The 27,437-nt window shown below is 60.2% G+C and overlaps 2 protein-coding genes across 2 annotated transcripts in view; one reads left to right on the top strand and one right to left on the bottom strand.

Moving 5' to 3' along the window:
- The window catches only part of NAT8L (N-acetyltransferase 8 like), a 6,951-nt gene extending 1,291 nt beyond the window's left edge, over window positions 1-5,660 (top strand). Inside the window, exons 2-4 of the mRNA XM_032853251.1 lie at window positions 34-306; window positions 1,611-1,775; window positions 4,286-5,660. Coding sequence (XP_032709142.1) covers window positions 34-306; window positions 1,611-1,775; window positions 4,286-4,653 — 806 coding nt within the window. The 3' untranslated portion in view covers window positions 4,654-5,660. The remainder of the gene's footprint in view (window positions 1-33; window positions 307-1,610; window positions 1,776-4,285) is intronic.
- A 5,353-nt stretch (window positions 5,661-11,013) lies between these two features.
- Window positions 11,014-27,437, bottom strand: part of POLN (DNA polymerase nu) — a 139,380-nt gene continuing 122,956 nt past the window's right edge. The window contains exons 19-24 of the mRNA XM_032856283.1: window positions 24,172-24,303; window positions 19,576-19,686; window positions 17,041-17,119; window positions 13,150-13,217; window positions 11,848-11,903; window positions 11,014-11,227 (exon numbers count right to left, since the gene is read on the bottom strand). Coding sequence (XP_032712174.1) covers window positions 11,129-11,227; window positions 11,848-11,903; window positions 13,150-13,217; window positions 17,041-17,119; window positions 19,576-19,686; window positions 24,172-24,303 — 545 coding nt within the window. The 3' untranslated portion in view covers window positions 11,014-11,128. The remainder of the gene's footprint in view (window positions 11,228-11,847; window positions 11,904-13,149; window positions 13,218-17,040; window positions 17,120-19,575; window positions 19,687-24,171; window positions 24,304-27,437) is intronic.

The following is a 27,437-nucleotide window of genomic DNA, read 5'->3' as shown; positions in this document are numbered from 1 at the left end:
GTGTTGGGGATGCGCTCCATGATGCCGTCGTAGAAGATGCCTTGTGGCCCCCTCTGCCCGCCGCGCCGGGGCCGGCCGCAGCGCCCGCCGCGCCCCCGCCCGCGCCAGGCCCCCAGCCCCGCGGCGGCGCTGGGGGCGCGGGGCCGCCGGGGGGGCGCGGCGTGTACATCCGTGAGTTCCGCGCGGCCGAGCAGGAGGCGGCGCGCCGCATCTTCTACGACGGCATCATGGAGCGCATCCCCAACACCGCCTTCCGCGGCCTGCGGCAGCATCCGCGCACACAGCTGCTCTACGCCCTGCTGGCCGGTCAGTGCGCTGGGGGCCCCGGCGCGCTCCGCCCGGCCCCTCCGGGAACAGTTGCGCCGGGCGCCCTCGGCCCCGCTCGCCCCCACTTCGGGGCCCCGGCCTGGCAGCGCTCCCGTGCCCGTCCGGGACTCGGCCTGGGAGGGAAGCGGGCCCCCTCGGGGGGCCCCCTCGCTCGCGCCCCGACGCGCACCCGCGCGCCACCGGTTTTCTGCAGCGGCCTGGGGCGAGGTGGCCACCGGTGGTGGCGTCTGGGCTCCCGGCCAAGGGGCGCCGGGCGGGGTCGTGGGAACAAGCGCTGGCGGAGGGGAGGGGGCTGCGGGCCGGGAGAGGGCCGGGGTCGCCGCCCGCGTTCCCATTCTGTGCGGCCCCGCCGGCCCGGTCCCTTCCCGGGTCATCGCGGGTGGGGGCGGGGTGGCGGCAGGTAGCGCCCGCGGCTGAAGCTCCGCGCCTGGCGCGTGAACTATATATAATCCGCGGGGCGGGGGAGGCTGCCTCGGCTGCTCCAAGTGCTAATTTATGAGGGGAAGACAGCCAGCTCCCCGGGGTGCCGGGGGAGGGCGAGCGCCGAGGAGGCAGAGTGAGGGGGCGGGGGGTGGCAGCCCCCGCAGGGGCTTTGAAGGCATTTCTCCCGAAGCCCCGGAGGGTGGTTGTCCCCATTTCACAGGTGAGGAGCTTGAGGCTGGGGCTTGTTACTTTACCAAGGTCATGCAGTAAAAGTGACTTTTGCTATAGGTTTGTGGGCTCTGGCAGCCCTGATGAATCTGGAAGCAATCTCCGGCTTCCCTCCCCCCGTCCCTCCGGGCCCTCCTCATAACCCCGTGCTGGCCCTGTGGAGAAGGTGGTCCTGGGGCCTTCTGCTGGAAGGTGTCCCTTCCCTCTCCCACTTTTGCAGTGGTGAGACAGCCTGCAGGGGCCTGGGAGCTTCCCGTCTGGCTAGAGTGGCAAGAGTGTATGCAGAGCCCCTTCCAGGGATGGGGCCCCCCAACCCTGCCTGGGGCTGTTGCCCCTGGCCATTGAGGGCAGCCTGCCCAGAGGCCCCTGCTGTGCTCAGGACGTTCAGAGGTCCTGTGATGTCAGACTCCCGATCAGCCTGCCTATAGGGTAGCGAGTTTGGGAATAGGGCAAAGCAGCAGGAGCAGGCAGGCTGGCCCAGCGCTCCTCCAGGGAGACAGTCATGGCACCTCTGGCAAGGCCTCGCTGCGCCTGTGTCTGGCTGGCATATTTAGCAGGGAGCCGGCAGGTGGGGGGTCCCCCGGTTGGCCGGGCAGGTGTCTGCCATTCACTGGGCCGTCCTCCCCCTGCAGTGCTGTGTTTCGCCCTGACCCGCTCACTGCTGCTGACGTGCCTGGTGCCAGCCGGGCTGCTGGGCCTCCGCTACTACTACAGCCGGAAGGTGGTCCTGGCTTACCTGGACTGTGCCCTGCACACGGACATGGCCGACATCGAGCAGTACTACATGAAGCCCCCGGGTGAGCCTTCCACTCCAGCCCCATCCTGTCCCCTCCCCTCGCTCCTCTTACCCTTGTGCAGCCCCTCTTGCTGGGGGGCTGCCCTAACCCCAAGCACCTTGGACAGACAGGCCCCGGGGGGCAGGGGTGAGGGGGGATGGCCAGGCCTTGGTGGGCCCAGGCTGCTGCACCCCTGGGACGTGCCTTCGGAGTCAGGGAGAGCTCTGGCTGCGGGTTGGGAGTGCAGCAGGCAGGCAGGGCCGGGGGGCAGGGGTGTCGGCAGAGCTAGGTCCTGGGTGCTGAGGCAAGGCCCCTGAGTGTGCACCCAGACAGACCCTGGGCCTCTGTCCTGCATCCTGGGAAGAGGGGCTGCCACGTGTCCCGGCTCTGCTCTCCGTGCTGATTGCACGATGCGTTTCCCTAGAGCTCGCGGAGGGGCTGGGGTCTGCCGTGCTTTGCCAGGGGTCGGGCTGGCCTGGAGTGCAAGGCGCAGAGGGCTTCCTGGTGGGAAGAGGGTTCTGGGGGGTCTCTGAGGGCTGGGAGCCCTGGAAGAGCAGGGGTGTTGAGTCCCCACTTCTGGTCTCGGGGCCACTCAGTGAGGCAGAGGGTCTCGGCCCAGCGCCCTGGCCTTCTGTACAAGGAGGGGCTGGTTCTGGTCTGGAGCCGCCTGCAGCTCCTTGGGGGCTGTTCCGGTTGTCCAGGCTGAGCCCAGGGCAGGCCAGGTCCTAGGAGGCCGGACCCCAGGGTTTCCTTCACGTCCGGAGCCAGAGAAGGGAGGCTTTGTCTCTGCCCTCTGGGATATGAGGGTGTCCCAGGTGCCGGAGGGTTCCCAGACTGGGGAAATGGAACAGTGTGGGCCCCAGCAGTTGGTGAGGGCATAGAGGAGCCTGCTTAGGGCCACAGAAGGGCAGTGGGGGACAAGAGAGGCATGGCATACCAGTGCAGGGGTGCCCCACCTTGGCACTGCCGGCTCCCATGCCCGCTGGCTCCCAGTGAGCCGGCCCATCCTGTGGTACCCTGCCTGCCCTCCCATTCCCACCGCTGCCAGGTTTTGGCACCTTGGGTTCTCTTCGACCCTCTCATAAGCTTGAACTCAGCTTCTCAGCCTCCATGGAGTTGCCAGGGACAGGAGGGAGCGCAAGTGCCAGCCCCACCTCACTGCTGCCCAGGTCCAGGCTGCTGAAGCAGAAGGGGGCTCAGGGTGGGGGCCAGGGGCAGCATGAGGACCCTGCTCTTCCTGGGCTGCAGTCTCCCTGGGTGTGGGGCGGCGCTCGCCCTCCTGGGACGCCTGCTAGGTTGCAGGAAAGTTCCACTGAGGCAGGGAGGCTGGACCGCAGTGGCCAGGGCCAGGCTGCTCAGGGTGGGAAGACTTGGTCTGGCCTAAGTGTGTGAGGGGAGCCAGAAACCCTGGCTGGAGGGCAGGCCAGCTATCGGGGGGGGTCCATTGGGGCAGCAGACCCTCAGCCACTGCCGAGCTCGGGGTGAATGCCAGGTCTCCAGGTATGGTGGTGAAGGGGACAAGGGCCCCTCCTGCCCAGCTGATGACAGCAGACAGGACAGTGGGGGACCCTTGGGGGTTGGGTGGAGGGGCAAGGTCAGGTGTAGAACCTTGATGGGGGAGAGTATGGCAGCTTAAGGAGAGCAGGTGGGGGTGGTTGGTGGCAAACACTTCTGTGGGGGTTGGAGTGGCCGTGGGAAGGGCGAGTGTAGCACCCCTGTTGGCCAGCCTCTGCTCCTGGGGCCCCTAGGCCAATAGTCAGCAGAGGTGACCAGACTCTCATGCCCTGCAGGCCTCCCCACCCACTTTCATTCTCTCTCTTCTTGCTTCTCTCATGATCCCCCTTTGGCCATCCTCTTCCTCTCCCTGCCCTGTGTGGGGCTGTGATTGGGTGGGGACAGCTGGCCTGGCCACTGGACTCCTGCCCAGGAGAGGCCAGGGTCAGTGGGAGGTATGCAGTGGTGCCTATCCGTTCCAGTTCTCCACTTGGACCGTCCTCGGAGCCTGCCAAGGGACTGCTTCTGTGCCCCGATCCAAGCAGGCCACGGGGCTCCCAGGCTCCTCCTAACCCAGGAGCATGGTGGCCACAGGACCTCCTGAAGCCCCTAGGGCATGGCTCCCAGAGGGATTCTGCTGCCCTGGCCTGTCCTCCCAGGCCCCCCGAAGTCTCCATTGTCGGGGTCCTTCTGGAGGTCCTCTTGTGGCACCTCTCTAGCTCCTTGGTATAGATGCATGGGGACAAGTGTGGTGGACCCTGAGTGGCTGGGAGCCAGGGCCTGTCCGTGGCCATCCACTGCCCATCCAGGCATCGGCTCAGGGGTAGCTGGGCAGAGGAGGGGTCTGCATGGCTGAGTGCCCAGCTCTTGGCCACTGAGGGAGGGACTCTGGCCCTGGAGTTCTTGGCTGCCTGGCCTCCGGCCCAGGGCAGGGGCCTCTGTGGATGATAGGCAGGTTGGGCCCAGCTCTTTCTGCACCGAGGGCCCTGGAGGGGCGGCTTTGTCATGCCGCAGCCCTGACTGCCATGTCCCTGCAGGCTCCTGCTTCTGGGTGGCTGTGCTGGACGGCAACGTGGTGGGCATCGTGGCGGCACGGGCCCACGAGGCAGACAACACGGTGGAGCTGCTGCGTATGTCCGTGGACTCACGTTTCCGTGGCAAGGGCATCGCCAAGGCGCTGGGCCGCAAGGTGCTGGAGTTCGCGCTCATTCACAACTACTCGGCGGTGGTTTTGGGCACAACGGCCGTCAAGGTGGCCGCACACAAGCTCTACGAGTCGCTGGGCTTCAGACACATGGGCTCGAGTGACCACTACGTGTTGCCTGGCATGACCCTGTCGCTGGCCGAGCGCCTCTTCTTCCAGGTCCGCTACCATCGCTACCGCCTGCAGCTGCGCGAGGAGTGAGCACTGCCTGCCCGCCCGCCGCCCACCTGCCGCCCGGCCACCCCGTCCACCCGTGCCCGCCTGCCCACCACCCGGGCCTGCTTGCAGGCGCTCCCCTTGGTGTTTGTGGTGGGTGTTTCCTTTCCACCATCACGCGGTTCTCCAGCTGGCTTTCTGGGGGGCGTGGGGCCGCGGCTCCTCTGTGACACTCTTGGGACTGGTTGTGTGTAGCCCCGGCCCCTCGCCCCCTGACCCCCCCAGCCTGCTGGGGCTGCGTCCTGAAGAGTGACAGCATGGACCGCCACGGGCCCACGTGGCTGCTCAGCCTGCGCGTGGGGTCCCTCCAGGCCCACCGAGCACAGAGCCTCTGTGGCACGGCCCCCACCCGGCAGATCCCCGGCCGCCAGCCAGTTTGTGGTCCCGGGAGGCCATACCTGCTGGGCTGGCTGGCCACTGGCCCGCGGGGCACCGAGCTGGCCACGGGCCCCGCTTCGCTCCGTGCATGCTGAGGACATGGCCTGGCTGCCGCATGCCCACGGCCCTCTGCCCTGCCGCCCCGCTCAGCCTGGGCCGATACCGGGCAGTGCCCCCGCCCAGCCTGCCAGCCAGCCGTGGCCGCCCACCTGCGCTCGGGAGGGCTCGCCCGCCTCTCACCACCCCTGCTGCCCCCATCCCAGCTCTGCTTTGACACTGAATCACGTTTCTTTCCTTTTGGTCCCTGCCCCTCCCCCACCCGGGCTTCACTGATGGCATCATCATCCCGGTGTGGTCCCCGCAGCCACCTGTGGCCCAGCCTGGTCAGGTCCTTCAGGAGAGCAGGGTGGGGACGCAGTGGTGCGGTCACCTCCCCCCAGGCCCAGGTGGATGATGGTGGCCTTTCCCGGACCTCCCCGAGGACCGCTCTGCCTCACGGCTCATGGGCTCTGCTCTGTGAATCTTCCTAAGCCAGGCCGCTGGCCACACCACCGAGCCCACAGCTTCTCCCAGCCTGAAACCGACCTATTTTTTAATAAGTTATTTAGACAGAATAGCACTCTGCATGACTTTAATTCTTGGGACAAAATGGTAGTTGATACCTTAACACACACGCGCGCGCACACACACACACACACCTGTGTGGTCTAGAATATGCACTATTTCTGGCCCAGTTTGGTGGGGGCGGGTGGCTGGGTGGGTAGAGGGTTTCAGATTATGAAATCTGGAGCGAGACCTGACTTAGCATTCTTTCCCTCAAAGAGCATTTCTGGTCTGTGAGGAGGCTCTGGGCTGCCCCCGTCCAGCCTCGACTTGTGGGACAGAGGTCAGCAATGGCGGCAATTTCCCTGCTGACCCTGGGAGGAGTGAGTGCTGTCCACCTTGGCTGGGGGGCGGGCGTGGCAGCGTGGCCGTGCTCCTGGCCTCTCCTTTCAGGGTGGGAGGTGGTGGTCAGGTGTGGGGTCGCCTGGGTGGGTGGAGGAACGGGGTCGTTGGCAGTGGCCACATGTCCAGCTTGTGAGCCTGGACCTGGTCGTGGTGGCAGGAGGGCCGTTGGTGCCCACTGAGGCCCCTCTATTTCGGGAGCTGGGAGAGGGGGAGTGGCAGGCACAGTGGGCCATGCAGCTGGGTCCCACGTAGGGGACACAGAGGGGACATTCTCAGGCGCTTCGGGAACAAGCAAATGCATGAAGTGAGCCCAGTGTCCCGAGGGGCCTTTCTTGCTGTCTGCAAACGAGATATTCGTAGAACATTGTACAGACCCCGCTCTCCCCTGTACATTTCTCCCTGGTGGCGTCCGGTCCCTGCTTGGGGACGGGGGTTTTGTAGACTGTACAGAAATCGGCACCCTATTTTCTTGCAGCTCTCAGATTTTGTTAATCTGGATTATACAGACAGACGTAAAGTGTTTTAGCAAAATGGAAAACAAACAGTTGTGCCTTTTTCCTCTTTCTGTTTAGTTTGGTTTTGGCTTGGGGTGGCCTTGGCTGGCGTTGGGCATATTGGGGGCTGCGGCTGGTCTGAGGCCTGGTGGGCCAGGTAGGACAGGTGGGTGCCACGTGGGCCCAGCCTGGTGGGCACTGTCTTGTCAGTGGGAGCCTGGGGGTGCTGCGGCTTCCGTTGATCCTGTGCCTTTGGAGCCTGGGGTCCCTGGTGTGGGGACATGTGGGTGGGGGCTGGAGCTGCCAGCATCTGTGTGACATTGGCCAAAGCACGTGGCCCCAGTTGCTCCTGGGCAGACATGTGGCCCTCCCCTGTCCTACTGGTGTCTGTTCATGTAGGATCTATGGGCTGGGGTAGGGGTCTGCAGTGTCTTTCGCAGTCTGGTGGCCCAGGGTGGCCTGTGGCACCGGCTGGGTGCACCCTATGCTTGGGACAGGGCCTTTGCCTGGCCCGTGTGTGGCTTGGCAGCCCCCAAGATCACCAGGGGAGCAGATCCCCCATCCTTTCCCGGGGCCAGAGGCTGGGCACACTCGTGGGGGATGCCTATCCCTGGCTGGCCACTTCCCTCCAGACTGGGAGCTAACTCCTCCACAAACGTGCACCGAGATGTGAATTTTATACATTTGTAGAAATTCTGATGTTACTACTTCTACCTCTGTGAAGCACCTGCCTGGGTTTCCACTCAGTGGTGTGTCTGGGCAGCTCTCTGCACTGGCAGGCCCTGCCCCCCCCCCCCCCCCCGCCGCTGGCCTCCTGGGCCTCCCCCAGTGGTTCCTGCTGAGGCCTTGAGAAAGCAGGCCCCCAGGCATGGCCCCCATGCTCAGGAGACAAGGCTCCTAGGACTTTTGGAAGCCTCTGTTTTTGGATGGGAAAACGGGGGGGTAGAGTGTTCCAGAATGTTTTTGTTGGATGAGCCTGGAACACAAGCCCAGCGGGCAGCTCGGGGCAGTGGGATGCAGGGCAGCTGAGACCTCTAGCCTCTCGGGATGGCCCAGCGTCACCATTGTTCCTGGAGCAGCACCCACTGCCCAGGGAAGGGGTCTGAGGAGAGCTGGGGTTGTCTGTGGGTGCCGAGGTTGTTCCCCTCTCCCCTGTACCCGCATCTAGCCAGGCCTCCCATTGCTCCCCTTGGGTGAATAGGGCAGAGAGATGGGCCAGCCTGTCTCAAGGAAGGGGGGGGGGTGGCCCTAGAGCTGGGCTGAGGACACAAGGTCCTTGGGCAGCCCTCATTCTGGCCTGGGTGTCCTTCCTCAGAAAAGACCTTTCCAGGGGACAGGCTGGGGGCTGCTCTTCACATGGCTTCCTTGGGAATCTGGCAAGTGCTCGGGAGGCTCTTGGGCCACAGCGAGTCATGCTGGCAGTGTGAGTGCCCACCCCTACCTGCCCCTGCCCCCCAGCCCGCTCCTGCCCACCCTGCCCTGTCCCTGCCTGCCCCTGCCACCCTGGCCTGCCCCTGCCTGCCCTGTCCTGCCCCTGTCTGCCCTGGCCTGCCCCTGGCTGTCCTGGCCTGCCCCTGCCCACCCCTGCCCGCCCTGGCCTGCCCCTGCCTGCTCTGCCTGCCTTATGTGGCTTTGAGCCTGGGCCCCTCACTGGGCTGGGCCAGGTCAGGGGCTAAGCAGCAGAGCCACCCCCCTGTCTGTGTCCAGGGAATGGCTGACAGTGGTCCTTGAGCCTTGGGAGCCTGGCCCCCCTCCCCAGCAGGTGGGCAACATGGACCCTGTGTCCATTTGAAGCTGCTTTCATGACTCTGTTTTGGCCACATCCGGTGTTCCTGTGCCGGTGGGCCTTTGGCTGAGGCCTTCTGGGGCTTGTGTTCTGGGCTGGGTGTGGGGCAGATCCTGGAATGTTTGCTCTTTGGTGCCGTGGGTGGGGCAGCCCAGGGCCTGGGGTGGGGGAGGAGGGACCCCAACCTGTCATTGTTGGATGTATTTTTTTTTAACAGCAATAATTAGCCATTTTGAAGAAGGGGTGTGTCTGTGTGTGCGTGCCTGTGTGTGTGTGCACCATGCACGTGCGCACACACGTGTATGTGTGCTGTGTGCATGTGTGCACTCATGCCTGTGTGGACCTGCACATGTGTGCACATGAGTGTAAGTGCGTGGTGACAGGGAGGGGACCTCCTGCTGCTACACGCATGGGCCAGCGCTCAGCCCCATGCTGAACGGCAGGGTTCCAGCTAGGTGCTGTGCTTCCTTCTCCCAGGCCTGCCCCGGGGCCCAGGGGACCTTGAATGTAGTGCCCCCCACCCCCCGTGGAGGGCGCTGGACAGGTCTGTGGGAAGTGGGGGGCCCAGGATGAGCCTTTGCCTGGGTCTCTGGGTGTGTAGGGGGGCTGGCGGGGGGTGCACACTCAGCCAGACCAGCCGAGATCACACATGATGACGCAGTGTCCCCTGGGTCAGGCTGTTGGACCACAGCTGCTGCAGATGCTGTGTCTTTGGGTGAGCAGAGCGCAGATCGGGTCGTGGTGGTGGGGTACACTTCCTGTGGCTTACTGTCAATGAGCCCACGATTGTGGCAACTGTCCTGAGACCCCTGGGTATGCCAGAACCCTCCAGAGGGGCGGAGGAGACAGGCCATGGGGCCAGGGTGGGGTGGGGGTCTCTGGCTTCCTGTGGGTGTGTGAGCAGTGGCGGGGGTGGGGAGTTGCTGTGGGCCCGGCTGCCTACTCGGCCCCCAGTGCTGCTGTTTTTCAATAAAACCAGAGTTGTCGGAATCGGACTCCTGTGAGTTCTTGAAGCGCCCTCGCCTGGCACTTGGCCAGGAAGGGCTGCTTTTCTGGAGATGCTGGGCTCCTCCTCGGGGGCAGGTGTGGGTGCCGGGGTGCCCTCTGGAGCCAAGGCCACTAGCCCTGTGCTGGCCACCTTGGCCGGGCTTCACCTGCCCACTTGGCACCTCCAGGGAGCAACTCAGGTCTGAGGGGCCCAGGCAATGGTGGCAGGCCCACCTCCCTCCTGAGGTCTGTGAGGGAGGATGACATGGGGGATGGTGCTGGGGACAGTGAGGTGTTGTCCAGCCCCAGACAGCTCCCCGCGGGGGCCTTTCCATTGTGGGAGGAACAACCTCTGCTCATCCCATCCCCAGGGTTGGCCTCCTGCTGCAGGGAGGGCTTTGGGCAGGCCCTAGGATCACTGAAAGCAACGTCTGGCCTTGCAGCCTGTGGGGCTGGCTTCTACGGGCAGCTCACTCTGACCCTCACTACTGGGGGGCACGAGCTGTGTTTGGACATCAGCCTGGGGCTAGTGTGCAGCCCAGCAGTGGCTGTGTCTCTGAGCTGACCACGTGAAGACAGGCCCCTTGTAGGCAAGGCCACCCACACGTACACAGGCGCAGGGACATGCAACACACGCCCACGGCTGGCATGGAGGGGTCCAGCTCTCCAGATTCTAGAACGTTCCATCACACAGTGGTCAGGCCTGGCCATACAGATGCTCATGCAGCCCATGAAGACAGTGACAATACCTTGAGGCCACGAGAAAAGTAGGGCTGGGCACAGTAAGAGAAGTGGGCTCCGCACAGGAGGCTAAAGCCCAGCTACCGCCTACCTGAGCAGCTCTGGTGCCTGCTGGAGGGGGTGCCTCGCACATGTCCCCCAGCCCAACAGGTGCTGCGTGGGTCCTCAGAACCCAGACAGGGAGGCACGCGGGAGAGGAGACCCTGGGGTGCCTGGATGACCTGGAGGCCGGACCCACAGGGGACCTTTGCAGGGCTGTGCAGGGGAGGCAGCTGAGCAGAGGTGCAGGAATGGCTGGGCACCGACTACCCAAGTGGGCTTGTACAATGATGTAAACTTTCCGTCCCTCCATGTCCCCACTGCGCAAGGGGAGCCACCGTGAGGCTGTTGGGGTGCATGGTCTGGGAGAGCCACTTTGAGAGGAGAGTCGGAGAGCTGGCTGGCTCCCAGGGACTGGTCGGGCCAGCAGGAGGTTCGTGGGAAGGCTGGGGGCACCCAGGAGCACTCACTCCAGAGGCCCGGACGGCCTGCCCCCAGCTAACAGCACAGAAACCATGCCCGCCCCTCTGTGCTTGTTCTCTGCACCTTGGCGGCCATCAGCGAGGCCTGGGAGGAAGGGGCTCTCCTTGGCTTCGGGGAGCTCTGGCCGGCAGGGAGGGCCTCCAGGCTGCTGACAGTGCTAAGTGCTGAGCAGCTGTGGACCTGGTGGAATGCAGCCTGGGCTCTGTGGGAGAAGGGCCGGGAGCCCCCGCTGTGGGTCGGGCAGGCCACTCCTGTCTCAGCCACTCAGCTCTGGGCCAAGCAGAGTGGATCAGGGGTGTGGGCATGGCATCTCCCATCCACCAGAAGAATTCATTTCACAGAGACTTGACCTGCTTTGAAAAGGCTTTTACTCCGAGGGACAGCCCAGGGGGTGGATGTGGCCCTCTCTACCACCGGCTCTCACTGGGAGCCCATGCAAAGCGCCCAGTGCTGACCTTGGGGAAGGCCACACAATGGACTGGTGGAAACCAGTTCTCTCCTCCCACTGTTGCCTGGGGCTACAGACAAAATGAAGGCGAAAAATGCACGCACCAGGTAGGTGCTGACAAGGGGGCTGGCGGTGGCAGGGTGGTTGCTTGGAGACTCAGCGGGACGTGGGCTGGGCCGAGGGCCCGGGGCCCTCCTGCAGTGGCACCAAGTGGCCCCATGACTGGCCAGCACTCAGGCTCACCTTCAGGGGCACCTGTGGGCGGCAGCGGCAGTCAGTTCCAGTTCCAGGCTCGCCCTTCCCCCAGGTGGGCAGGGGTCCCAGCGCCAGGCAGCCACTTGGCCCGAAGACATGATTCGACACAGCTACACACTCACAGGGACAGGCAGACAAGAACCCCCAGACCCTAATACCCCAACTGTGGCTGAGCTGCTCAGTTGACCTGCCCAGGCCTCTGCCAGGGAGCAGGCCTGCAGGTGCCTTAGGAGAGAGATGCCAAACGGGGTCTGGGGGAGCCCTCCCAGGGACCCTAACCCTGAGTGGGAACTTGCCAAGGCCCTGGACCATGGTGCAACAGCTCCCTCTCGACAGGGAGGGAGGATGGGAGCTGCCAGTTGCTGCGGTCCCCTGCCGGCTCTGGCTCTGTTCCCTGCAGGACTGAAGGTGGGGGTTGGGCCTCCGGGAACCACAGGGCAGTGGAGGGGGGCAGCAGTCTGGAGGCTCGGGGGCTGCCTGTGCCCTCCATCCTGTCTCTTGGTCCCCTGGGAGCTGGACTCAACTCTCCGGTCTGGTAGGCACTGGCCGTGAGTGGCCAGTTGGAGGGAGCCTGCAGAGCTGCATGGGACCCGCCTGCCTCCCCGCCCCTTCCCCCTCACCTGCAGCTGCAAGGCCGGCACATCCCGCAGGGCCTCCATGGTCCCCCTGACTAGAGCTGGAACAGAGGGAAGAGGGGGAGAGGGGCAGCCCTAAGCCCTCTGGACAGAGATGGGGCTGTCATGGGAATGCCCAGGTCCCAGCCCTGTCCTGGCCCCCAGGCTCTGCAGTTATTCCCTGAGTCCACACGGCCAGCCACGCTGGTGGGTCCGGCAGCCCTGGCATCACCTGTGGCTGATGCCACTGGCCACACGCCCAGCACAAGCCTGATGGCACCTCAGCTGCCCCAGCCGTGGTTGCTGAGCAATTCCCCCCAGCCCCAGGCTCAGCCAGTGGGGGCCTGGGCAGTGGGGGGTGCTGGGGGCCTCTAGCTCTGTCCAGAGGCTTTGGGGCTGGGAGGAGGAGGGAACGTTGGGCCATCCTGGCTGGCACAGCGCGGGCAGGCGGACCCATGCTCCCACCAAATGCCCATGAACTTGCATGTGATGGTAAAGCCTGGAAGGTCAGCTGTGTGGTGCTGGTGGGCTGGGCCGGCCGTGTGGCCTCAGTTGCCCTCTAGCCCTGAGACAGGGAGCAGCCCAGGCAAGGGAGGGGTCTGCTGGCTCAGTGTTTCTCTGAGTTTGCTCAGAACACTTTGTCTCTTTGATCAACAAATATTTCATTCCATCCTACTAAGTTATCTACAATTTTTGATACAAAGATTGTGACAGAAAGACCCCTTGAAGGAGTGGTTCTCTCCTCTCTGGCTGCGGGCTTAATGGGCCAGCTCCTTGGGGACCTGTCTCTGGGTGCCTGGAGTGGGCCAGTGGCTACTAAGGGCCGTGCACCTGAGCTCCGTGACCTTGTTTCCTTCTCTGTGCTGTGTAGATGGTTGTGGGGGGTGGGGTGGGCAGGAGGTTGGGCCAGAGGGTTGCTGGGTCCCTGGGAGGGAAGCATGCCCCCCACCCCCAGCCTGGGCCACACTGGGGAGTGCAGGGGTGTCCAGGTGCTTCCTAAGGGTGGAGGCGGGACCCTGGCCCCTCCCCCAGCTGGGGAAATACCAGCTATGCAGGAAACCACCCCACCAAGAGAGGCGGTCCCCACGGTAGGATGGAGTCCGCAGTCTGGGACCAAGGGCCATAAAGCCAGCAAGTCCAGAAGGGGAGTCCGCATTATCTAGGAGCCCAGATGCTGAGGCAGGCCCCACAGGGAGAACTGGGGCGTGGCCAGGGTGGGGCAGGTTCACTCAGCACAGGGCAGGGAGGGGCAGCCAGAGTGGTGTTAGCTTTCTGAGAAGTGGAAGGTGCTGTGTGTGGCCGGCTCACCTGCAAACTCAGGAACCTGTGGCTCTTCCACCTCAAATAGCAGCTCGTCGTGAAGCTGGGCGACCAGCCTGCAAGACATGGCGGGGGCAGGGAACACCCTCAGCTGTGGCCTCTCGTGGCCACTACGGAAGCCTGTGACACAGGGCTCTCCAGATCATGTGACTGGGTGGGGCATGGGACACCCAGCAGGACTGGATGAAAACATCTCCCCACAAAGTGGAGGCCGGTGGACCTCAGCACATCCTGCTTAGGGGCCTTGGGAGGGCTTTAGGTCAAGTGCCAGGGGCCAGCAGGGGCGCACGTTCTGTGGAAGGTGGGGTCTGGGCTGGCATAGGTGCTCTGGGACGATGATGCCTGCAGGGGGCTGTGGCCTGGGACGGAGGAAGGTGGCTTGCCCTGTGCACTCAGGGAGGGGAGGCGTGGTGCAGATGAACCCACAGGGAATGTCGGAGGGGGGGACCTGTGTACTCTGCCCTTTGTGTGACTTGCTGAGCCCAGGACTGAGCCTTTGAGGTCAGAGGCCACGTCCGAACCTTGTCACTTTGCAGATGCGGTGTGGGAGGAACGAGATGGCAGGCAGAGACACTAGGAAAGCTGGGCTGGAGAGGTGTGCAGAGGCCCCCCAGGATGGTGGTCCCCTGGACTGCAAGCCCACCTGGGAGAGGGAGCCGCACTTCCTACCGCAGGGCAGAAGTGAGCGCTGCCCGCAGGGGCCCACAGAGTCCATCTGTCTGCCTCTGCCTGCAGGGAGAGGATTTGCCCGACCTCCAGGCCGCCCTCTAGAAGCCAGAACGGGTTGGAGGCAAGAAGGTGGGACCTCCACTCCCACGGGATCTTCGTGTTCAAGGGGCAGAAACTTTCAGGTTTAGCAGCAGCACAGTTCACACTTCTTGAAGTGACACCGTGAGTTCTGAGCCGCCAGTGTGGCAGCGACCTAAGAATAGGCCTGAGTCGTTAGTCACTTACACACCGCTCCCACAGCTGCCAGCTATATTCCTGGACTTCCAGCTGGAAACTGGGACACAAAGACGCAGAGACACACCCGTGTGGGGTAGCTGAGCGCGTGGGTCAGACCCCGCTGTTTCCGAGCAGTGGCTGCCTGCTGTCCCGCTGTCCTCTCGACGCTCCTGTGAATGAGGGCTGCAGCAGAGCCCGACACCCTGGCCCTGTCAACAGCCTGTCACCACCCGCAGCCTTCCTGCTTGGCCCCTCCCAGCGTCAGGAACAGCCCCATTGCTGCCCGGCCAGCTCACAGAGCCCAGGCTCATCCAGGCTACTCCCCACTGCGTGGCTGAGTCTCTTGCCTCTCCTGGACACCCGACATCTTCTCTGCTCATTCCTGAGGCCGGGAGATGGTGTCGTGCCCCACGGTGGTGAGCCATGCCTGGCCAGGTGACCGGAGGTCAGAGGGCACCCCTGGTGGCCAGGAGATGGCCCTGTCTTCCACATCTTACCGACAGTCCCTGTACCCAAGGGCAAGGGAGCGGGGGAGGGTCTTGAGGAGGCGGCCTCCATCCAGAGGTCCAGAGCAGGAGAACTGGGTGGCTCTCCCGGGCCTCTCGGTGGCAAGGGCAGGGGCACAGCAGGAGCAGAAAGGGCAGCTCTGTGGCTCAGGTGGGGAGGCCCAGAGCTGGTCCAGCTCTGCACAGTCTTAGACATGAGTAGGCTCGGGGCCTTGGTTTCCCCTTGTCTATACTCAACGTCTCTGAAGCTTCTTTCTGGCTCTGACGTGTTCTGAATCTTAGAAAGGCCTTTTCACAGAGGCCCCATGTCCTGAGAGGCCGAGAGAGGATCCCTGAGAGCTGAGGGCTCTGCCAACAACTGGCAGTGGGAAGTTCGGAGGCCTTCGTGCTCTGGGCCCAAGACTGCAGGCCCCAGGGGCCTGGGGACAACTGGAGAAGGCTCTCTGGGCACTTACTCCGCTTTGCACAACCATGAGCCTCTGGTGATGCATCTCGTGTCCTCACATGTGGCTCATGGTGGCTTATTCTAACCTCGACCCAAAACTTCTCCTCTTGCTCCGGGAAGAACAGAGCAGAGTGGGAAAAGCCCCAGACTCCACACTGAACCGCTTCATGTTCTAACACATCTTGTCTGCTATGGGAAGCTTTTCCCAGGGACAGTGAAGCCTGAGAGGGGGCAGCGGGGTGCCAAACCCGGAGTGAGAACCATTTGTGCTGAGCTCTGGACTCCTCGAAGAAGATCCCGAGTGCTCATGGACCATCTTCCTTTATCAATCCCACAAAATGCCCAAATGGATCAAATATCTCTGGACTACGATGTCACAGAAGCAGAACTACCCTGCAGCCTTTGGTTCCGGCCAAGGTGGTGAGCTACACAGGCCTCTCCAGCCCCTTCTGAAATGGACCCTGTGGAAAGCACACCAGGGAGCCTGAGGGGCAGGGGACTGGAGGCCCAGCACTCACTGGCGTGTGGGGGGTTGGGGGTACAGATGGACATGGAGCAGGAGAAACCAAGAGGAAAGATTTCCCATTCTGCTTTCACACCCCACACCCCCGACCCTGCCCAGTGGTGGCAGAAACCAGAGACACAGCCCAGACCCCTGTGCAGGGCCAGGAAACTGAGAGCAACAGATCTGACCCCCGCCCGCCCTCTCTCCTCCCCAGGCCCAGGCTGGCGGCCACGGAGGCCCCCTCCTGAGGGTGGTTGGTCGGTGGGAGGCGGTGTCTGGGACAGGGGTTGTAGAGGAAGCTGTTGGGCGGCTCTGTGGGGCTTGGGGACAGTCCTGTCCCCGGTCCTTCACTAGGACGCCGCCCACAGTCTCTGCTAGGGCCTTTGCCCACTGCAAATTCTGCACAGAATTGCTGGAATTGCCAAAAGAACCCAGGTTCAAATATCAAAATGAACAATACGAAATCTGTGAAGTAGGAGAAGCCTTTTTAAGGAAAGATGAAGGACCTCAGATAAGGATGGAAATCACGCCTTGAGAAGTAGAACAGTATCAAAGCCAAGGTGGAACTCAGATGGAGAGGTCCTGCTGTGCAGGTGACCCCTCACCCTCGGTCACAAGCTGGAGACTCGGCCGCCCAGCCCTGTCACCTGGGAAGGGCTCGTCTGCAGGAACAGGCCCTCTCTGGCCCCGGAGCCCACCCCTAGCATGGCAAACACAAGTGTATGAGGCCTAAGCAGGGGTCAGGCCTTCTGGCTCTGACACACTAACTTCTCTAGGGGACTTCCAGAGGAGCGGCCAGGAAGGAGTCCCAGGGTTCTGGAGCAGAACACGCCCCCTGCCACCTGCACTGGTGCCAGGACCTCGGGCGGCTGTGAGGCTGGGCCAGCAGAGCCGGACAGGGGCTCCTTGTCACTCAGCCTCCTGGATGCTTGGCCACAGAGGCAGAGACAGAAACTGGATAGAGCTGTAGACCGGAGGCAGTGTAGCCTGTGGCTCTGTGGGCCGGGCTGGGTCTCCAGCACACTGGGTAGTGGCAGACACAGGCCCCGGGGGCGGAGTGGTGTGTGTGGTGGAGTGGAGGGCAGTGTGGAGTGTCTATGTCCTGACCTTGGGCTGGGTCCTCGGGTGCTCACACATACCTGGGGAGATGCATTTCCGCACCAGCTGAACCTGGCGAGACCTCCTCATGCCTGCAGGCAGGTGGTCCCTTGCTACTGCAGCAGCCGTGAGCTGGCCCCTGGGCACTTCGCTCAGCCCAAGCTGGGAGGCAGGGGCTGCTCTGGGAGTGCTGAGAGGAATCCAGGCTTGGGGGGCCCCTCTCTTTGGGGTTCATGGAAAGTGGAAGGCATTGCTTTGCTCCTGGGAGGTGCATGTGCGTGGCCCAGCCACGGTGTTGACCCACAGAACCACAGGCCTCCCACCTAAGCCCTTCTCAGGGTTAGGGGTCAGGCTGGGTAAGTGGCCACTCACTCACTGACCTGGCCGTCAGGGTAGGGGAAGCGGCCACGGCGGTGAAGACACGGATCATGGCCATCTTACAGAGGTCTGCAGCTGAGCCTGTGGGGACAAGGGGCTCTGTTTCACGAACGATGTGAGCTCCAGGGCCCTGCAGCAGGGTCTCAGCCAGCATGCTCCGCTGAGCGGGGCTGTCTTCATTCTCTAAGCTGTGGAATGCAGGACCCCATGCCTTAGAGCTGAAAACAGCCCAGATCTACCATCCCACAGTCCCTGCTGAGCAAGAACCCAGCCCATGAGCCTGGGTCCTCTGCTCCGGGCCTCACACCCAGAGATCAGTGTGCAACCTGACTGTGACCTCACCTGGAAGTTCAGTGAGGGAAGGCCCACTCCCAAGTGAACCCAGGTCATTAGCAGAGTTCATTTTGTGCCGTGCATGAGCAAGGTTCCTGTGTTGCAGCTGGCTGCCAGCTGTGAGCCGCGCGTTCGGCTGCTGGAGACTGCCCTCAGGTCCTTGCCGTGGGCCCTCGGTCAACAAGCAGTTGGCTTCTTCACGGCTACCTGAAGGGCTCCTGCTGCAGTGAGTCCCTGACTTTCACCCCTACGTGGTCTTTCAGGGGCCTGCCTGATGAGGTCAGGCCTGCTGTGGATGCAAACCCCCTTTCCCCTGTGGCTTGACCTAAGCATGGGGATGATATCATATTCACAGTTTCTGCAGAATCTAGAATCCTGCCCGCTACACCAGTGAATAGATTGACCAGCCATGCGGCTGCTGGACTTCATTGTGCTTGGCTCTCCAGTGGATCGCTTGGGGCTATGATAGCGCCGCCTGGGTTTGGGGAGGGTAGATCACGGGTCGAGGCTGTGTTGGGCACTCTGCAAGGTGCTGGCCGGTGTAGGGGACATGCCAATTCCAGTGCCAGACACACAGCAGGTGTCTCAGGCATGGGAAACATGAAGTCAGATTTCACAGTGGTTTGAAATTGCTTTAGCTCTTCATGGTTCCCAAGGTTCCCGAAGGGGTAAAGGTTGTTAGTCCGTGGACTGCCTTCCTCCACTGTGTGGCCAAGCCTCCGGAATATGGACGTCCCTTTCCTGAGAGTGTGGCAGGAATGCTGGACATGGAAGTCTGGCCTCTGAGGCCGGCCTGGTGGTGGTGAGGGGTCTTAGGTGGGGTGGGGGGCTGCCCTGGAGTGGATTGTCAGGAAAGGACATGGAGCTGGAGAAACAAGGATGGGGGAGGCGGGAGGGGTGTGTGGGGAAGGGGAGGTGGATGCATCACGGCTGGTTGTGTTGGCTGATGGGTCAGAGGCTGAATTTTCTCGTGGCACTGGCCACTGCTTGCTCCTGGCACCTAGTTCAGCTCACAGATTTCTGTTACATGGATGGACGGCAGAGACACGCGTGTGCAGGGAGGCCATATTCACGGTAGCTGGATGTCCTGGCTGGCCTCTCAAACAAAGGCGTCTCCTGTGCAGGACTTTCTGGAAGGGCTCTAACACAGCTTTGGCATCACTGAGCACATGTCTCACTCATATCCAGTGGACAGACATGCAGCTGTGGCCTGATAGCCTCCTACATGAAAACAGGCCATCTCAGGTGAGGGCTGTCACCGTCCTCAGCTCCTGTCTTGCCAGTCACGTGGGGCCACAGGACTTCTGGAAGATTCTATACTGAGCCCAGACCGATCCTAGCAATTGTCCTGCCAGCTGCCACTGGGCCTCCTGCTGTCCACACAATGCACGGGGGGCTGAGTCTGAACTCAGCGCTGCATGTCCCCTCTCTGCAGGACTCACGGGGACAGGATCTCCACCCTGCCCCCAGTCCAAGCTGTCTGCTACCCGTCTGCTGGGGTCCCTGGCCGCCTTCCTGTGGCAGAAACCCCCTCTGGGGGCAGGTGGTGATGTCCTGCCTCAGGCCTCATGTCTGGGCCCTGGAGGTCTCGGGTCCCCATCTGTGACCCATGGGTCACCAACAGGATGACACCTGACTCCCAGGCTGCCTGGGGCCTCCCTTGGACAGCTTGTGGCCCATGGTGTGTGGAGCCTGTGATTATCGCTCTCCCTCTCCACCTCTATGCAGAGATGTGAGCTACTGGGGGCTGTGGCTAGAGATGACAGAAGAGTCTTCATGACCAGGGCAGACCGCGTGCCCTCGGGCCTCCCAGCTGCCTGCCACTGAGGACCGTGGGTCCTAGGAAGGCCTGCTGGGTCTTGGAGGCCTTGCTGCAAGGTCTTACCCCTGCCAGGCATGACAGGCAAGACCGAAAGCCCCAGGCCAAGAGTACAGGGACTGAGATCCAGATCTCGCTCTTGTCCTGGCCAGAGAAACACCAAAAGCCTAAGGTCCAAAAGCCAGAGGTCGGGATGGTGTTGCCTGCCGGAAAAGCCCCCAAGTCCTGAGTGCCCACTGAAAGCCAAGCATTATTTTGCTTGGGCCTCCCCCATGATGGCCAGGGAGCACAGGAGCAGGGACTGGCACTCCGATAATCTGGGGGTGTCGCTTAGGCCTGTGGTGCCTGAGAAATCACGGCAGGTGGCCCGAGGGGCTCTGCATACCTTGCACCGCGAAGTTCACGGCCTGCCTCTCAGCTTGCGCCCGCAGCTGCTGGTCGTGTGCGTGGACCCGTGGCAGCAGTCTCCTTCTGCCCATGATGGATGCCACGTAGCCTGGGTCATGTGAGGGAGAAGAGGACACGAGGCAGAGATAAACAGGCTGTGCGGCGCCCTGGTGCTCACCTAGCCTCTGTGGGCACGGCCTCCCCCACCCAGGGTCCAGGGGCCCGGCAGGACCCCTCCTCACTGCAGCACTGACCCCGAGCTTGGTGGGGAGCTCTGCTCACTGGCTGCCCATCTGTCTTGGGGGCAAGTGGGTTCGTGGTGGGAAGCAGGACAGCCTAGTGGCGGCTCTCCCTCCTGACCTCCGGCTGCAGCCACAGCTGACAGAGGTCAGGGGAGGGCAGTTTGTAAAGGCTAAGAAAGGCCACTTGTGCGGCTCGGGTGCAGAGGTCCTTCTGGTCCAGGCAGCAGCCGGGATGGGGAGAAAGCATTCGTCTACCTTCTACTCAAGGAGAGAGCAGCCCTGCTCCCACGAGGATAGACCCAAGTTTTGTGGGGCCTGAAGTGTCATAATTTTGCAGTCCTCTTCTTTTCTTTCTCTTTTGTGGACCCCAACATGGGGCTCCATCTCAGGACACTGAGGTTACCACCTGAGAAGCTTGACCGCTGCCCGAGGTCCTCCTGAAGAAGACAGACACAAATACGCCGTGCTGGGTGAGTATTTTCCTGACCGTGAGGACCTGTGCTCTCTGAGGTGCTCGTGAGATTGAATCCGCACTCAGGATCTCACATGTCTGAGGAAGGGAAGACTTTCCCACGCATGTCACAATTACAGAAATGACAGCGTACGGGACATCCGCTGCACGCCAGGTGGTAACATCAAGTCTCCTAAGCAGGATGGGCAGTGAGGACAGGGAGAGCCCTTGCCTCCGCCTGAATTACTCAATCTCTGCCTCTTCGCGTGGTTTGTGGTTCTGGGCTGGAGGCTGCGTGCTGTGTATCTTTGCTGCCAAGCATCAGCTCTGCTGCCTTCCTTTCAAAGGTGTTTGGCGGGTCCGTCACTAGTAGGTCATCTGCTGCCTCTGAGGCCTGTGTTTAAGCTTCATCGGGGCAGGTTTGGAGGAGCCTTTAACCAGGGCCAGTTCAGACCCACGACTAGGGTGGGTCTCTTCTTGGCTCTCTCCTGCCCGTCGAAGATGTCCCACGAGGACTGTCCACTCCGAAGGTCAGAACGCACACAGCTAGCGCTGTATGGACTCTGAAACAATCCAACCTACTGCTTCCAGAAATCACTCCGCTTCATCGTGTAGGGTTCCCCATTCGGTGTGTGTGTCCCGGTTCTCAAAACCAGAGGTGTTCCTCTCCAGATTGGTGCAGTGCCTTTTCCGCTGGGCTCCCTGCTCTCTGGTTCTGTGAGTCTCCCATCCTGATCCTATCCCCTTCACTTAGTGAGACATCATAATCTGCTTGGGCTCCCTTCCTGCATGTGCTCGGGCTGCTCAGAGGCTCTAATGGAAAGAGGAGGGCACAGCCCATGATCCAGTATCTGAAACAGCTGTCCCATGCATTTGTCCAGCTTTCAAGTTGTTTATCGTGGGAGGAAAGTCTGAGCTCAGTGTGGCCCTAAGTTGAAGTCCCTGCCTCCACACACTCCAAATCTTGCTTCTGCTTCACCCAGTGCTCGCAGGGCTGGGCTCATCGCTCCCGGCCACACTGCGAGGTGACCCCCAGCCCTCACTTCATGTCACTGTGCTTAGGAAGTGGGCCAGGGGATGGAAGGAATGCTCTTCGAAGCCATTCCTGGGCCAGCACAGCCAGTGGCCCTCAATCACACAGGGATGGAGGAAGAGATCACAGAAATCTCCGCCCTGAAATCCGAATTAAATGGGTCGCCGACCTAGCTTCCCCTCAGCTGGACTCCCAGACCAGCTGCTGTCCCAGCCTGGGTGGAAGAGGCAGCCTCTCCATCTTGCTTTCATCAACTGCACAAAGGAGCAGATCACATGAACACCTGGCAGGGCCTCTCCCCAAGGCCCTGGAAGGGACCCGGGCCTCCTGCTCACAGTAGCCTGGTCCATCTGCTCCAGACCCAGCAGAGCGGGCGTGCCTACATGGAGAGCTCCACGCCTGGGGACCCGGGCCCCCCTCGAGTCTGCCGTCCGTGTTGCCTCTTCAGCGTCTCTTGCCTGCACTCTCCATCCAGTCCTCCTCAGATGTTGGCTGGAGGCCCCATGCCTTCAGACGGCTCCCGAGTCTCCAGCTCACACTTTGGCCTCCACTGCCAATCTTTCTCCCACACTTGTGAACTGATTTATGCAAAACAAACCCCGGGTTCTTCCTGTGGCCGGTGGTGTGCCCCCCAGGGTCTGGGCCTGCCGGCCTTCTCTCTGGCCTCCAGGCTACCCTGGCCTGCCTGTGCACCCCTGCGCTGCTCCAGGCCTTTCTGGCTAGGCCTGTGGTGGCTCAAACTTCACCCCAGCAAGGCCAGGGTGCACGGTGCTCTCCAGGGGCCTCCCTCCACCACTCCCTGCATTGGCACTGCACTGGCTCCTATTGCCCCTACAATCCCGTCTTCTGGCTCCTTTCACCCCTACAGTGCTGTCTTCTGGCTCCTCTCACCCCTACAGTGACGTCTGCTGGCTCCTCTCACCCCTACAATCCCATCTGCTGGCTCCTCTCACCCCTACGATGCCATCTTTCTGATACTGTCTGCATGTACTTGCTTACTCGTGGGTTATCATGGCTCTTGAGCTGTGGCCCAGAGACAGTGAGGAGCTCGTATGCTGTCTGGCCCTCGACCTCTGTGTGTTGGAGACTTTAATGATCATTTGTAGATTTCTTCACAGTGTTTACCCAGAAGTGTAGCAGCTGTGTTGAAGAGCACACAGACCCACACACAGCCCTTCAGGAACTGAGGGTGAGGGAGGGAGGCAGAGGCATGCAGGGGAGCGTGCTGGCTCCAGCTGGTGCTGCCCGTGGTGGGTCCCAGCTCGCTGCCACCTGGTAGCTGTGTGAGCTTCAGAAGCCACTTACCTTAACCTCTTGGTGACTCACTTCCTCCGTCTGTAAATTGGGCAAGGAGACTGCCGACGTAAGAACTGCAGTGAGGATTCCACGGGTTTCTTTATGGAGAGCCACGGAAAGCCTGCTGCACCTTCACTGTCCTCTGCCCACAGCGATTCTAACTCCACACTCTACCCCTCTTCTAACGTTTCCGAGCAGGTTAGGGTGCAGGTGGTCCTAGGCGGAGGCTCGAGCCCTAGGTCCAGGGAGCCTGAGGCCTGTTCGACACCAGCTGGGGGTGGGAGCAGGTTGCTGGCTTTCTGTGCCCTGCACCAAGGCTGCAGGGAGCTGGGCGCTGCATGAAGTCAGGGCCCATGGGGGCCCTGCCTTGGGGCTGGTGCCTGGATGCACGGTCAGAAGGTGCCTGGGGAAGGGCCACCGGGGGCTCCAGAGAAGAAGGTGGCCAGTGGGCCTGGCAGAGCTGGGACAGCCCAGACCCTGAGGGACCCCAGGGGAACCCGAGGGAGTGCACCACAGCCACTAGGAAGGCTGGCCCCACTGGGCTGCCGCCGCTCCTTCCTTAGTAGCACGAAGGCCCCTCTCTACCTGGTGTTGCCTGCTTCCCTGTGGCCTGCTTCATGAATTCCTGCTCATGCTAACTCTCCCTGCTTCATTTCACTGTGCTGCTCTTTTCCAAATGTCTAGGGTTGAATACAACCCATTTCTGTTCACAAATTTCTTTATCTGCTTTTTAAAATATGCTTTTAAACTATTCCTGCACTTCTAAGTGAAGGCTCGGTGGGGCCATGCTCCAGTTTTCATGGGAGATCCTCTCACTGTCATTTATTTCTGAGATGTTTGTAATGTTCTCAGGATGTCTTCTGACTCTAAATCATGAAGGAGTGTGATCTGTTCCTAAGCAGGCCGAAGGCCGGCCGTACTCTGACTCTAAATCATGAAGAAGTGTGATCTGTATCCAAGCAGGCCAAAGGCCGGCCGTACATTTGGATCTGAGCTATCTTTGCATTCCCCTATGGTCATTCAGCATGTGCTAGTTGATGTTCTTTGAAATTTGTGACAAAATTGTGGTGAAATTTTGTAAATATACCATGGGCTTTTCGTAAGAACATATGTTCTTCACTTCTAGGTGCAGGCCTGTATCTCTAGCTGTTCATCGATCATTTTCTTTTTTTTTTTTTTTTTTAAATTTATTTGACAGACAAAGATCACAAGTAGGCAGAGAGGCAGGCAGAGAGAGAGGGGAGGAAGCAGGCTCCCTGCGGAGCAAAGAGCCCGATGCGTGGCTTGATCCCAGGACCCTGAGATCATGACCTGAGCCGAAGGCAGAGGCTTTAACCCACTGAGCCACCCAGGCACCCCCATCGATCATTTTCTGACGCGAGATTCCCTCAAGCAGACCCTGGCTCTGGACCCTTCTCACCCTGGAGCCTAGGGTCCCATTTTCTGCTCACCCTGTCCCCACCCATCGGCCTGCCACCCCCCATGGAAGCAGGGCCAGTAGACCAGGGGCGGCCGTAGGTCAGCAGGGAGGGGAAGAGGGGCCTGCAAATGCTTTAGCTGTGTCTGGCTCACCTGTCTGGTGGCACTGGGCAATGGTTGTTTGGACAAAGTCCTTGATTTTCTTGTACTTCTGTAAAAAAGTCTCCAAGAACAGGGCAGCCTCTTGCACAGTAACTCCAAGGCAAGCAGCCAGCCGCTCCTTCCCTGTGTGGACAGAAATGCTCAAGATCAGGGGCCAGCTCACACCTGTGGGACCAGCAGCCAAGCTGCTAGGCAGCAGCCACCACACGCAGAAGTGAGCCTGCAGAAGGGCCCTTGGAAGACACTGTGAGTTCAGGGCCCACTGGCCCCACTTGTCTCTTCTGATCAGTCAGGATGGTGTTGGCTCTGGCTTTCTGGCTGAGGGCTCAGTGCCCTTTGCCTAGACCGGTAACAGTTAGATGTCTATTCACTCACCGATATTAGCCGAGCGGCTGGCAGGCAGGTGGGTAAAACCGTGACTAATGTCTCTCAGCCTGTCCAGAGGGAGAGCTGACTCCAGAACTGGGCAACACCAGAGAAAGGCCCAGAGGAAAAGAGGAACGGAAAGTTTCATTGTCAAATTGTGAGAAAATGGACTGGAGCTCGCATCCTTGAAATCTTCATTTTGAGACCACTTCTGGTCCAGACCAGTATTTGTTTCCTGGAGGATGCAGGTGTTCTTGTGAGGTTTTTTAGAGCAGAATCTCTGGTGAGGACAGCACCCTGAGGCCCAGCCCAGCCTGCAGGGAGCAGATGCTGAGGCCACACAGACCTGGGTCTGAGTCCAGCTCTGTCACCCACAGGTGGCTCCATGTGGCCTTGAGGAAGTTACGAGACCTGCGATCAATCCTGTTTCTTCACCTATGACTCAAGAACACTAGTCCTTACCTCAGAGGTTGTTAAGGGGACACCTCTGAAGGGATTGACTGAGCTCAGATCCAATCTTCTCTTTAGCCTGAGCTGGCCGATGCTTCTAGGAGTCTGGACAAAAACTGGTCCCATCTTGGGAGAGTGAAGGGGCAGATAGATGTTTGCTTCCACTGCTTGGCTAGGGAGAATGGGAAAGGCTGTGCTCCCCAGAGTCTCTCCTGGCAAAGAGAGCTCTTGGAGCCCTCTGTCCTTGTTCTCACCAAGCTTGCCAAATTATCCCATGCCATTCGGACAGAAACAAAAAAACTCCAATTTCTCTATTAGGGCTTAATTAAAGACCATGTGATAACTTCATGAATACAGACCACTGGAATGATCTGTCTCTAAGTCTTTGTTTCTAGGACATTCCAATCCCTGCCCCTCTGCTACATCACTCTAGTGGAAACCTCCATTGGCTTTCAGAAAGGAGTCAGATGGTGGTTAGACCCCTCCAGCCCATCTGGCTCAGTGGAACCCTGAGTCTTCTCAGCTAAGTCCTTTCTCAAGTCTAATTTACTGGTAAGCCGAATCAGTGTTTTATTTCCGACATTGTAGTTCTCAGTTTTAGAATTTCCGTTTGGTTCTTTCTATTTTCTGAGATTTCCTTTTATTTTCATTCATTAGGGGCGTGTTTTCCTTTATCTCCTTCGGCATAGTTGGAATAATGGCTTTAAAATCCTTGTCTGCTCATTTCAATATCTGGGTCATCTCAGGATTTGCTTCTATCATGACCTTTTCTTTTGAGTGTGGGTCAAATTATCCTATTTCTTCCTATGTGTAGTAATTTGGGATTAAATCCTAGATATTGTGAGTGAAATATTGTGGACACTCTGGATTCTTTTATTTATTTTTTTAAGGAGTATTGATTTTTTATTTATTTTTTAATTTTTTTTTTAAAGATTTTATTTATTTATTTGATAGACAGAGATCACAAGTAGGCAGAGAGGCAGGCAGAGAGAGAGAGGAAGGGAAGCAGGCTCCCCGCTGAGCAGAGAGCCCGATGCGGGGCCCGATCCCAGGACCCTGGGACCATGACCTGAGCCAAAGGCAGAGGCTTAACCCACTGAGCCACCCAGGCGCCCCTGATTTTTTTTTTTAAAGGAGGGAGTTAATGTGGCTGAAGTCAAACTTTGAACTCTGCCCCTCTGCAGTGGGAAGCAGCTGAAATCTCAGAACAGTCCCTTTAGCCTTAGTTGGGCTAACTCTGAAGCCTGCCTAGGGGTTGCCAAAGGTTTGGGCAGAGTTCATACCCAGAATCTGGTGTTCTTTGGCTCCTTTGGCTCTCTTTTTTCTGGAATTTCTCCCTCACTTTCCAGATTCTCTGGTTGCTTCAAACTCTGTCTTCTGTTTCCTCAGGGAAGTGAGACTATGCATTTCTCTTGGAGGGTTAGCTACCCAGCACACTGACCGAGGCCTGTCTTCAGTGAGGAGCTATAAAAAGGGGAACTCAGCCTGAACCATTCCTCCTGAAAGTCACTTTTCAGTACCTTTCTAGAGTTTTTTATTATATATTTTCCATAATTTATAGTTGATTCCTGTGGGAAAGGAGTCTGCTGGGGCCTACTTGGCCATTACACATGTCATACTCTTCCTCCTCAGTACGTGTGGCCCAGAAAGGATTCCCTTGCTGTATTAGGTAGAGATGTTGGGAGATCTGAAGGGCAGTGATTGGCTGAGGCCCTGTACTTGAAAATACCTGTTTACTAGAGGAACAAATAACGCAGCAACTGCTAAAGAAGAAGACAGAGCCTGGGAAAAAGATGGAGGGCCCGGCCCGTTCTCTGATCCCTGTTCCCGCGCCCTCCCCGTGGGCCTGTCACACTCAGAGACCCCCCAGGCAGGATGGCCATTGATGCCATGCGGGCTTGCGTTCCATGCTTCACAGAGACTGGTCCCTTTCACACAACTGTCCTCCGTGCTTTGGTTCACATGTTGGGGTTTTTGAGTTGTAATCACAGGCAGGCTTGTCCCCCTGAAAGCAAGCGTCCTCTGGGGGCGGCAGCAGCATTCCTCAGTTCTGAAATCCTAGATGGACACGCCATGGGCCTTGCCCCACAGATGGCTGATTACACCTTATACCAGGGGCTGCTGTGTTGCACTGTTAGCTTCAGGAAGACGATCCCCATTCCCTTTTCTCCAAGTGTTCTTTTGTCCCTCACATGATTTCTAATAGTTTCTCCCTCTTGTCTGCAGCTCTGGGGCCTCATGAGCGCAGGGCACACCGTGGCCTCTGGGGGGCCGGCTGGTCTGATCAGAGCAGACCCAACTAACTCTCTGTGTCCTTCCGAACTGGCAGCCTGGCCAGCCTCTCCCAGCCCTCCTTGGCACCAGAGATTCTGGGGCACGTGCACTAGTCACTCAGTGCCATCCTCCTGGGCCCACTTGCACATCTCTGGTGACAAATGTCA

This window comes from Lontra canadensis, unplaced genomic scaffold (assembly GCF_010015895.1).
Source record: "Lontra canadensis isolate GAN:19392208 unplaced genomic scaffold, GSC_riverotter_1.0 scaffold1, whole genome shotgun sequence".
Taxonomy (NCBI): domain Eukaryota; kingdom Metazoa; phylum Chordata; class Mammalia; order Carnivora; family Mustelidae; genus Lontra; species Lontra canadensis.
This window is presented reverse-complemented; position numbering and strand designations above follow the sequence as displayed.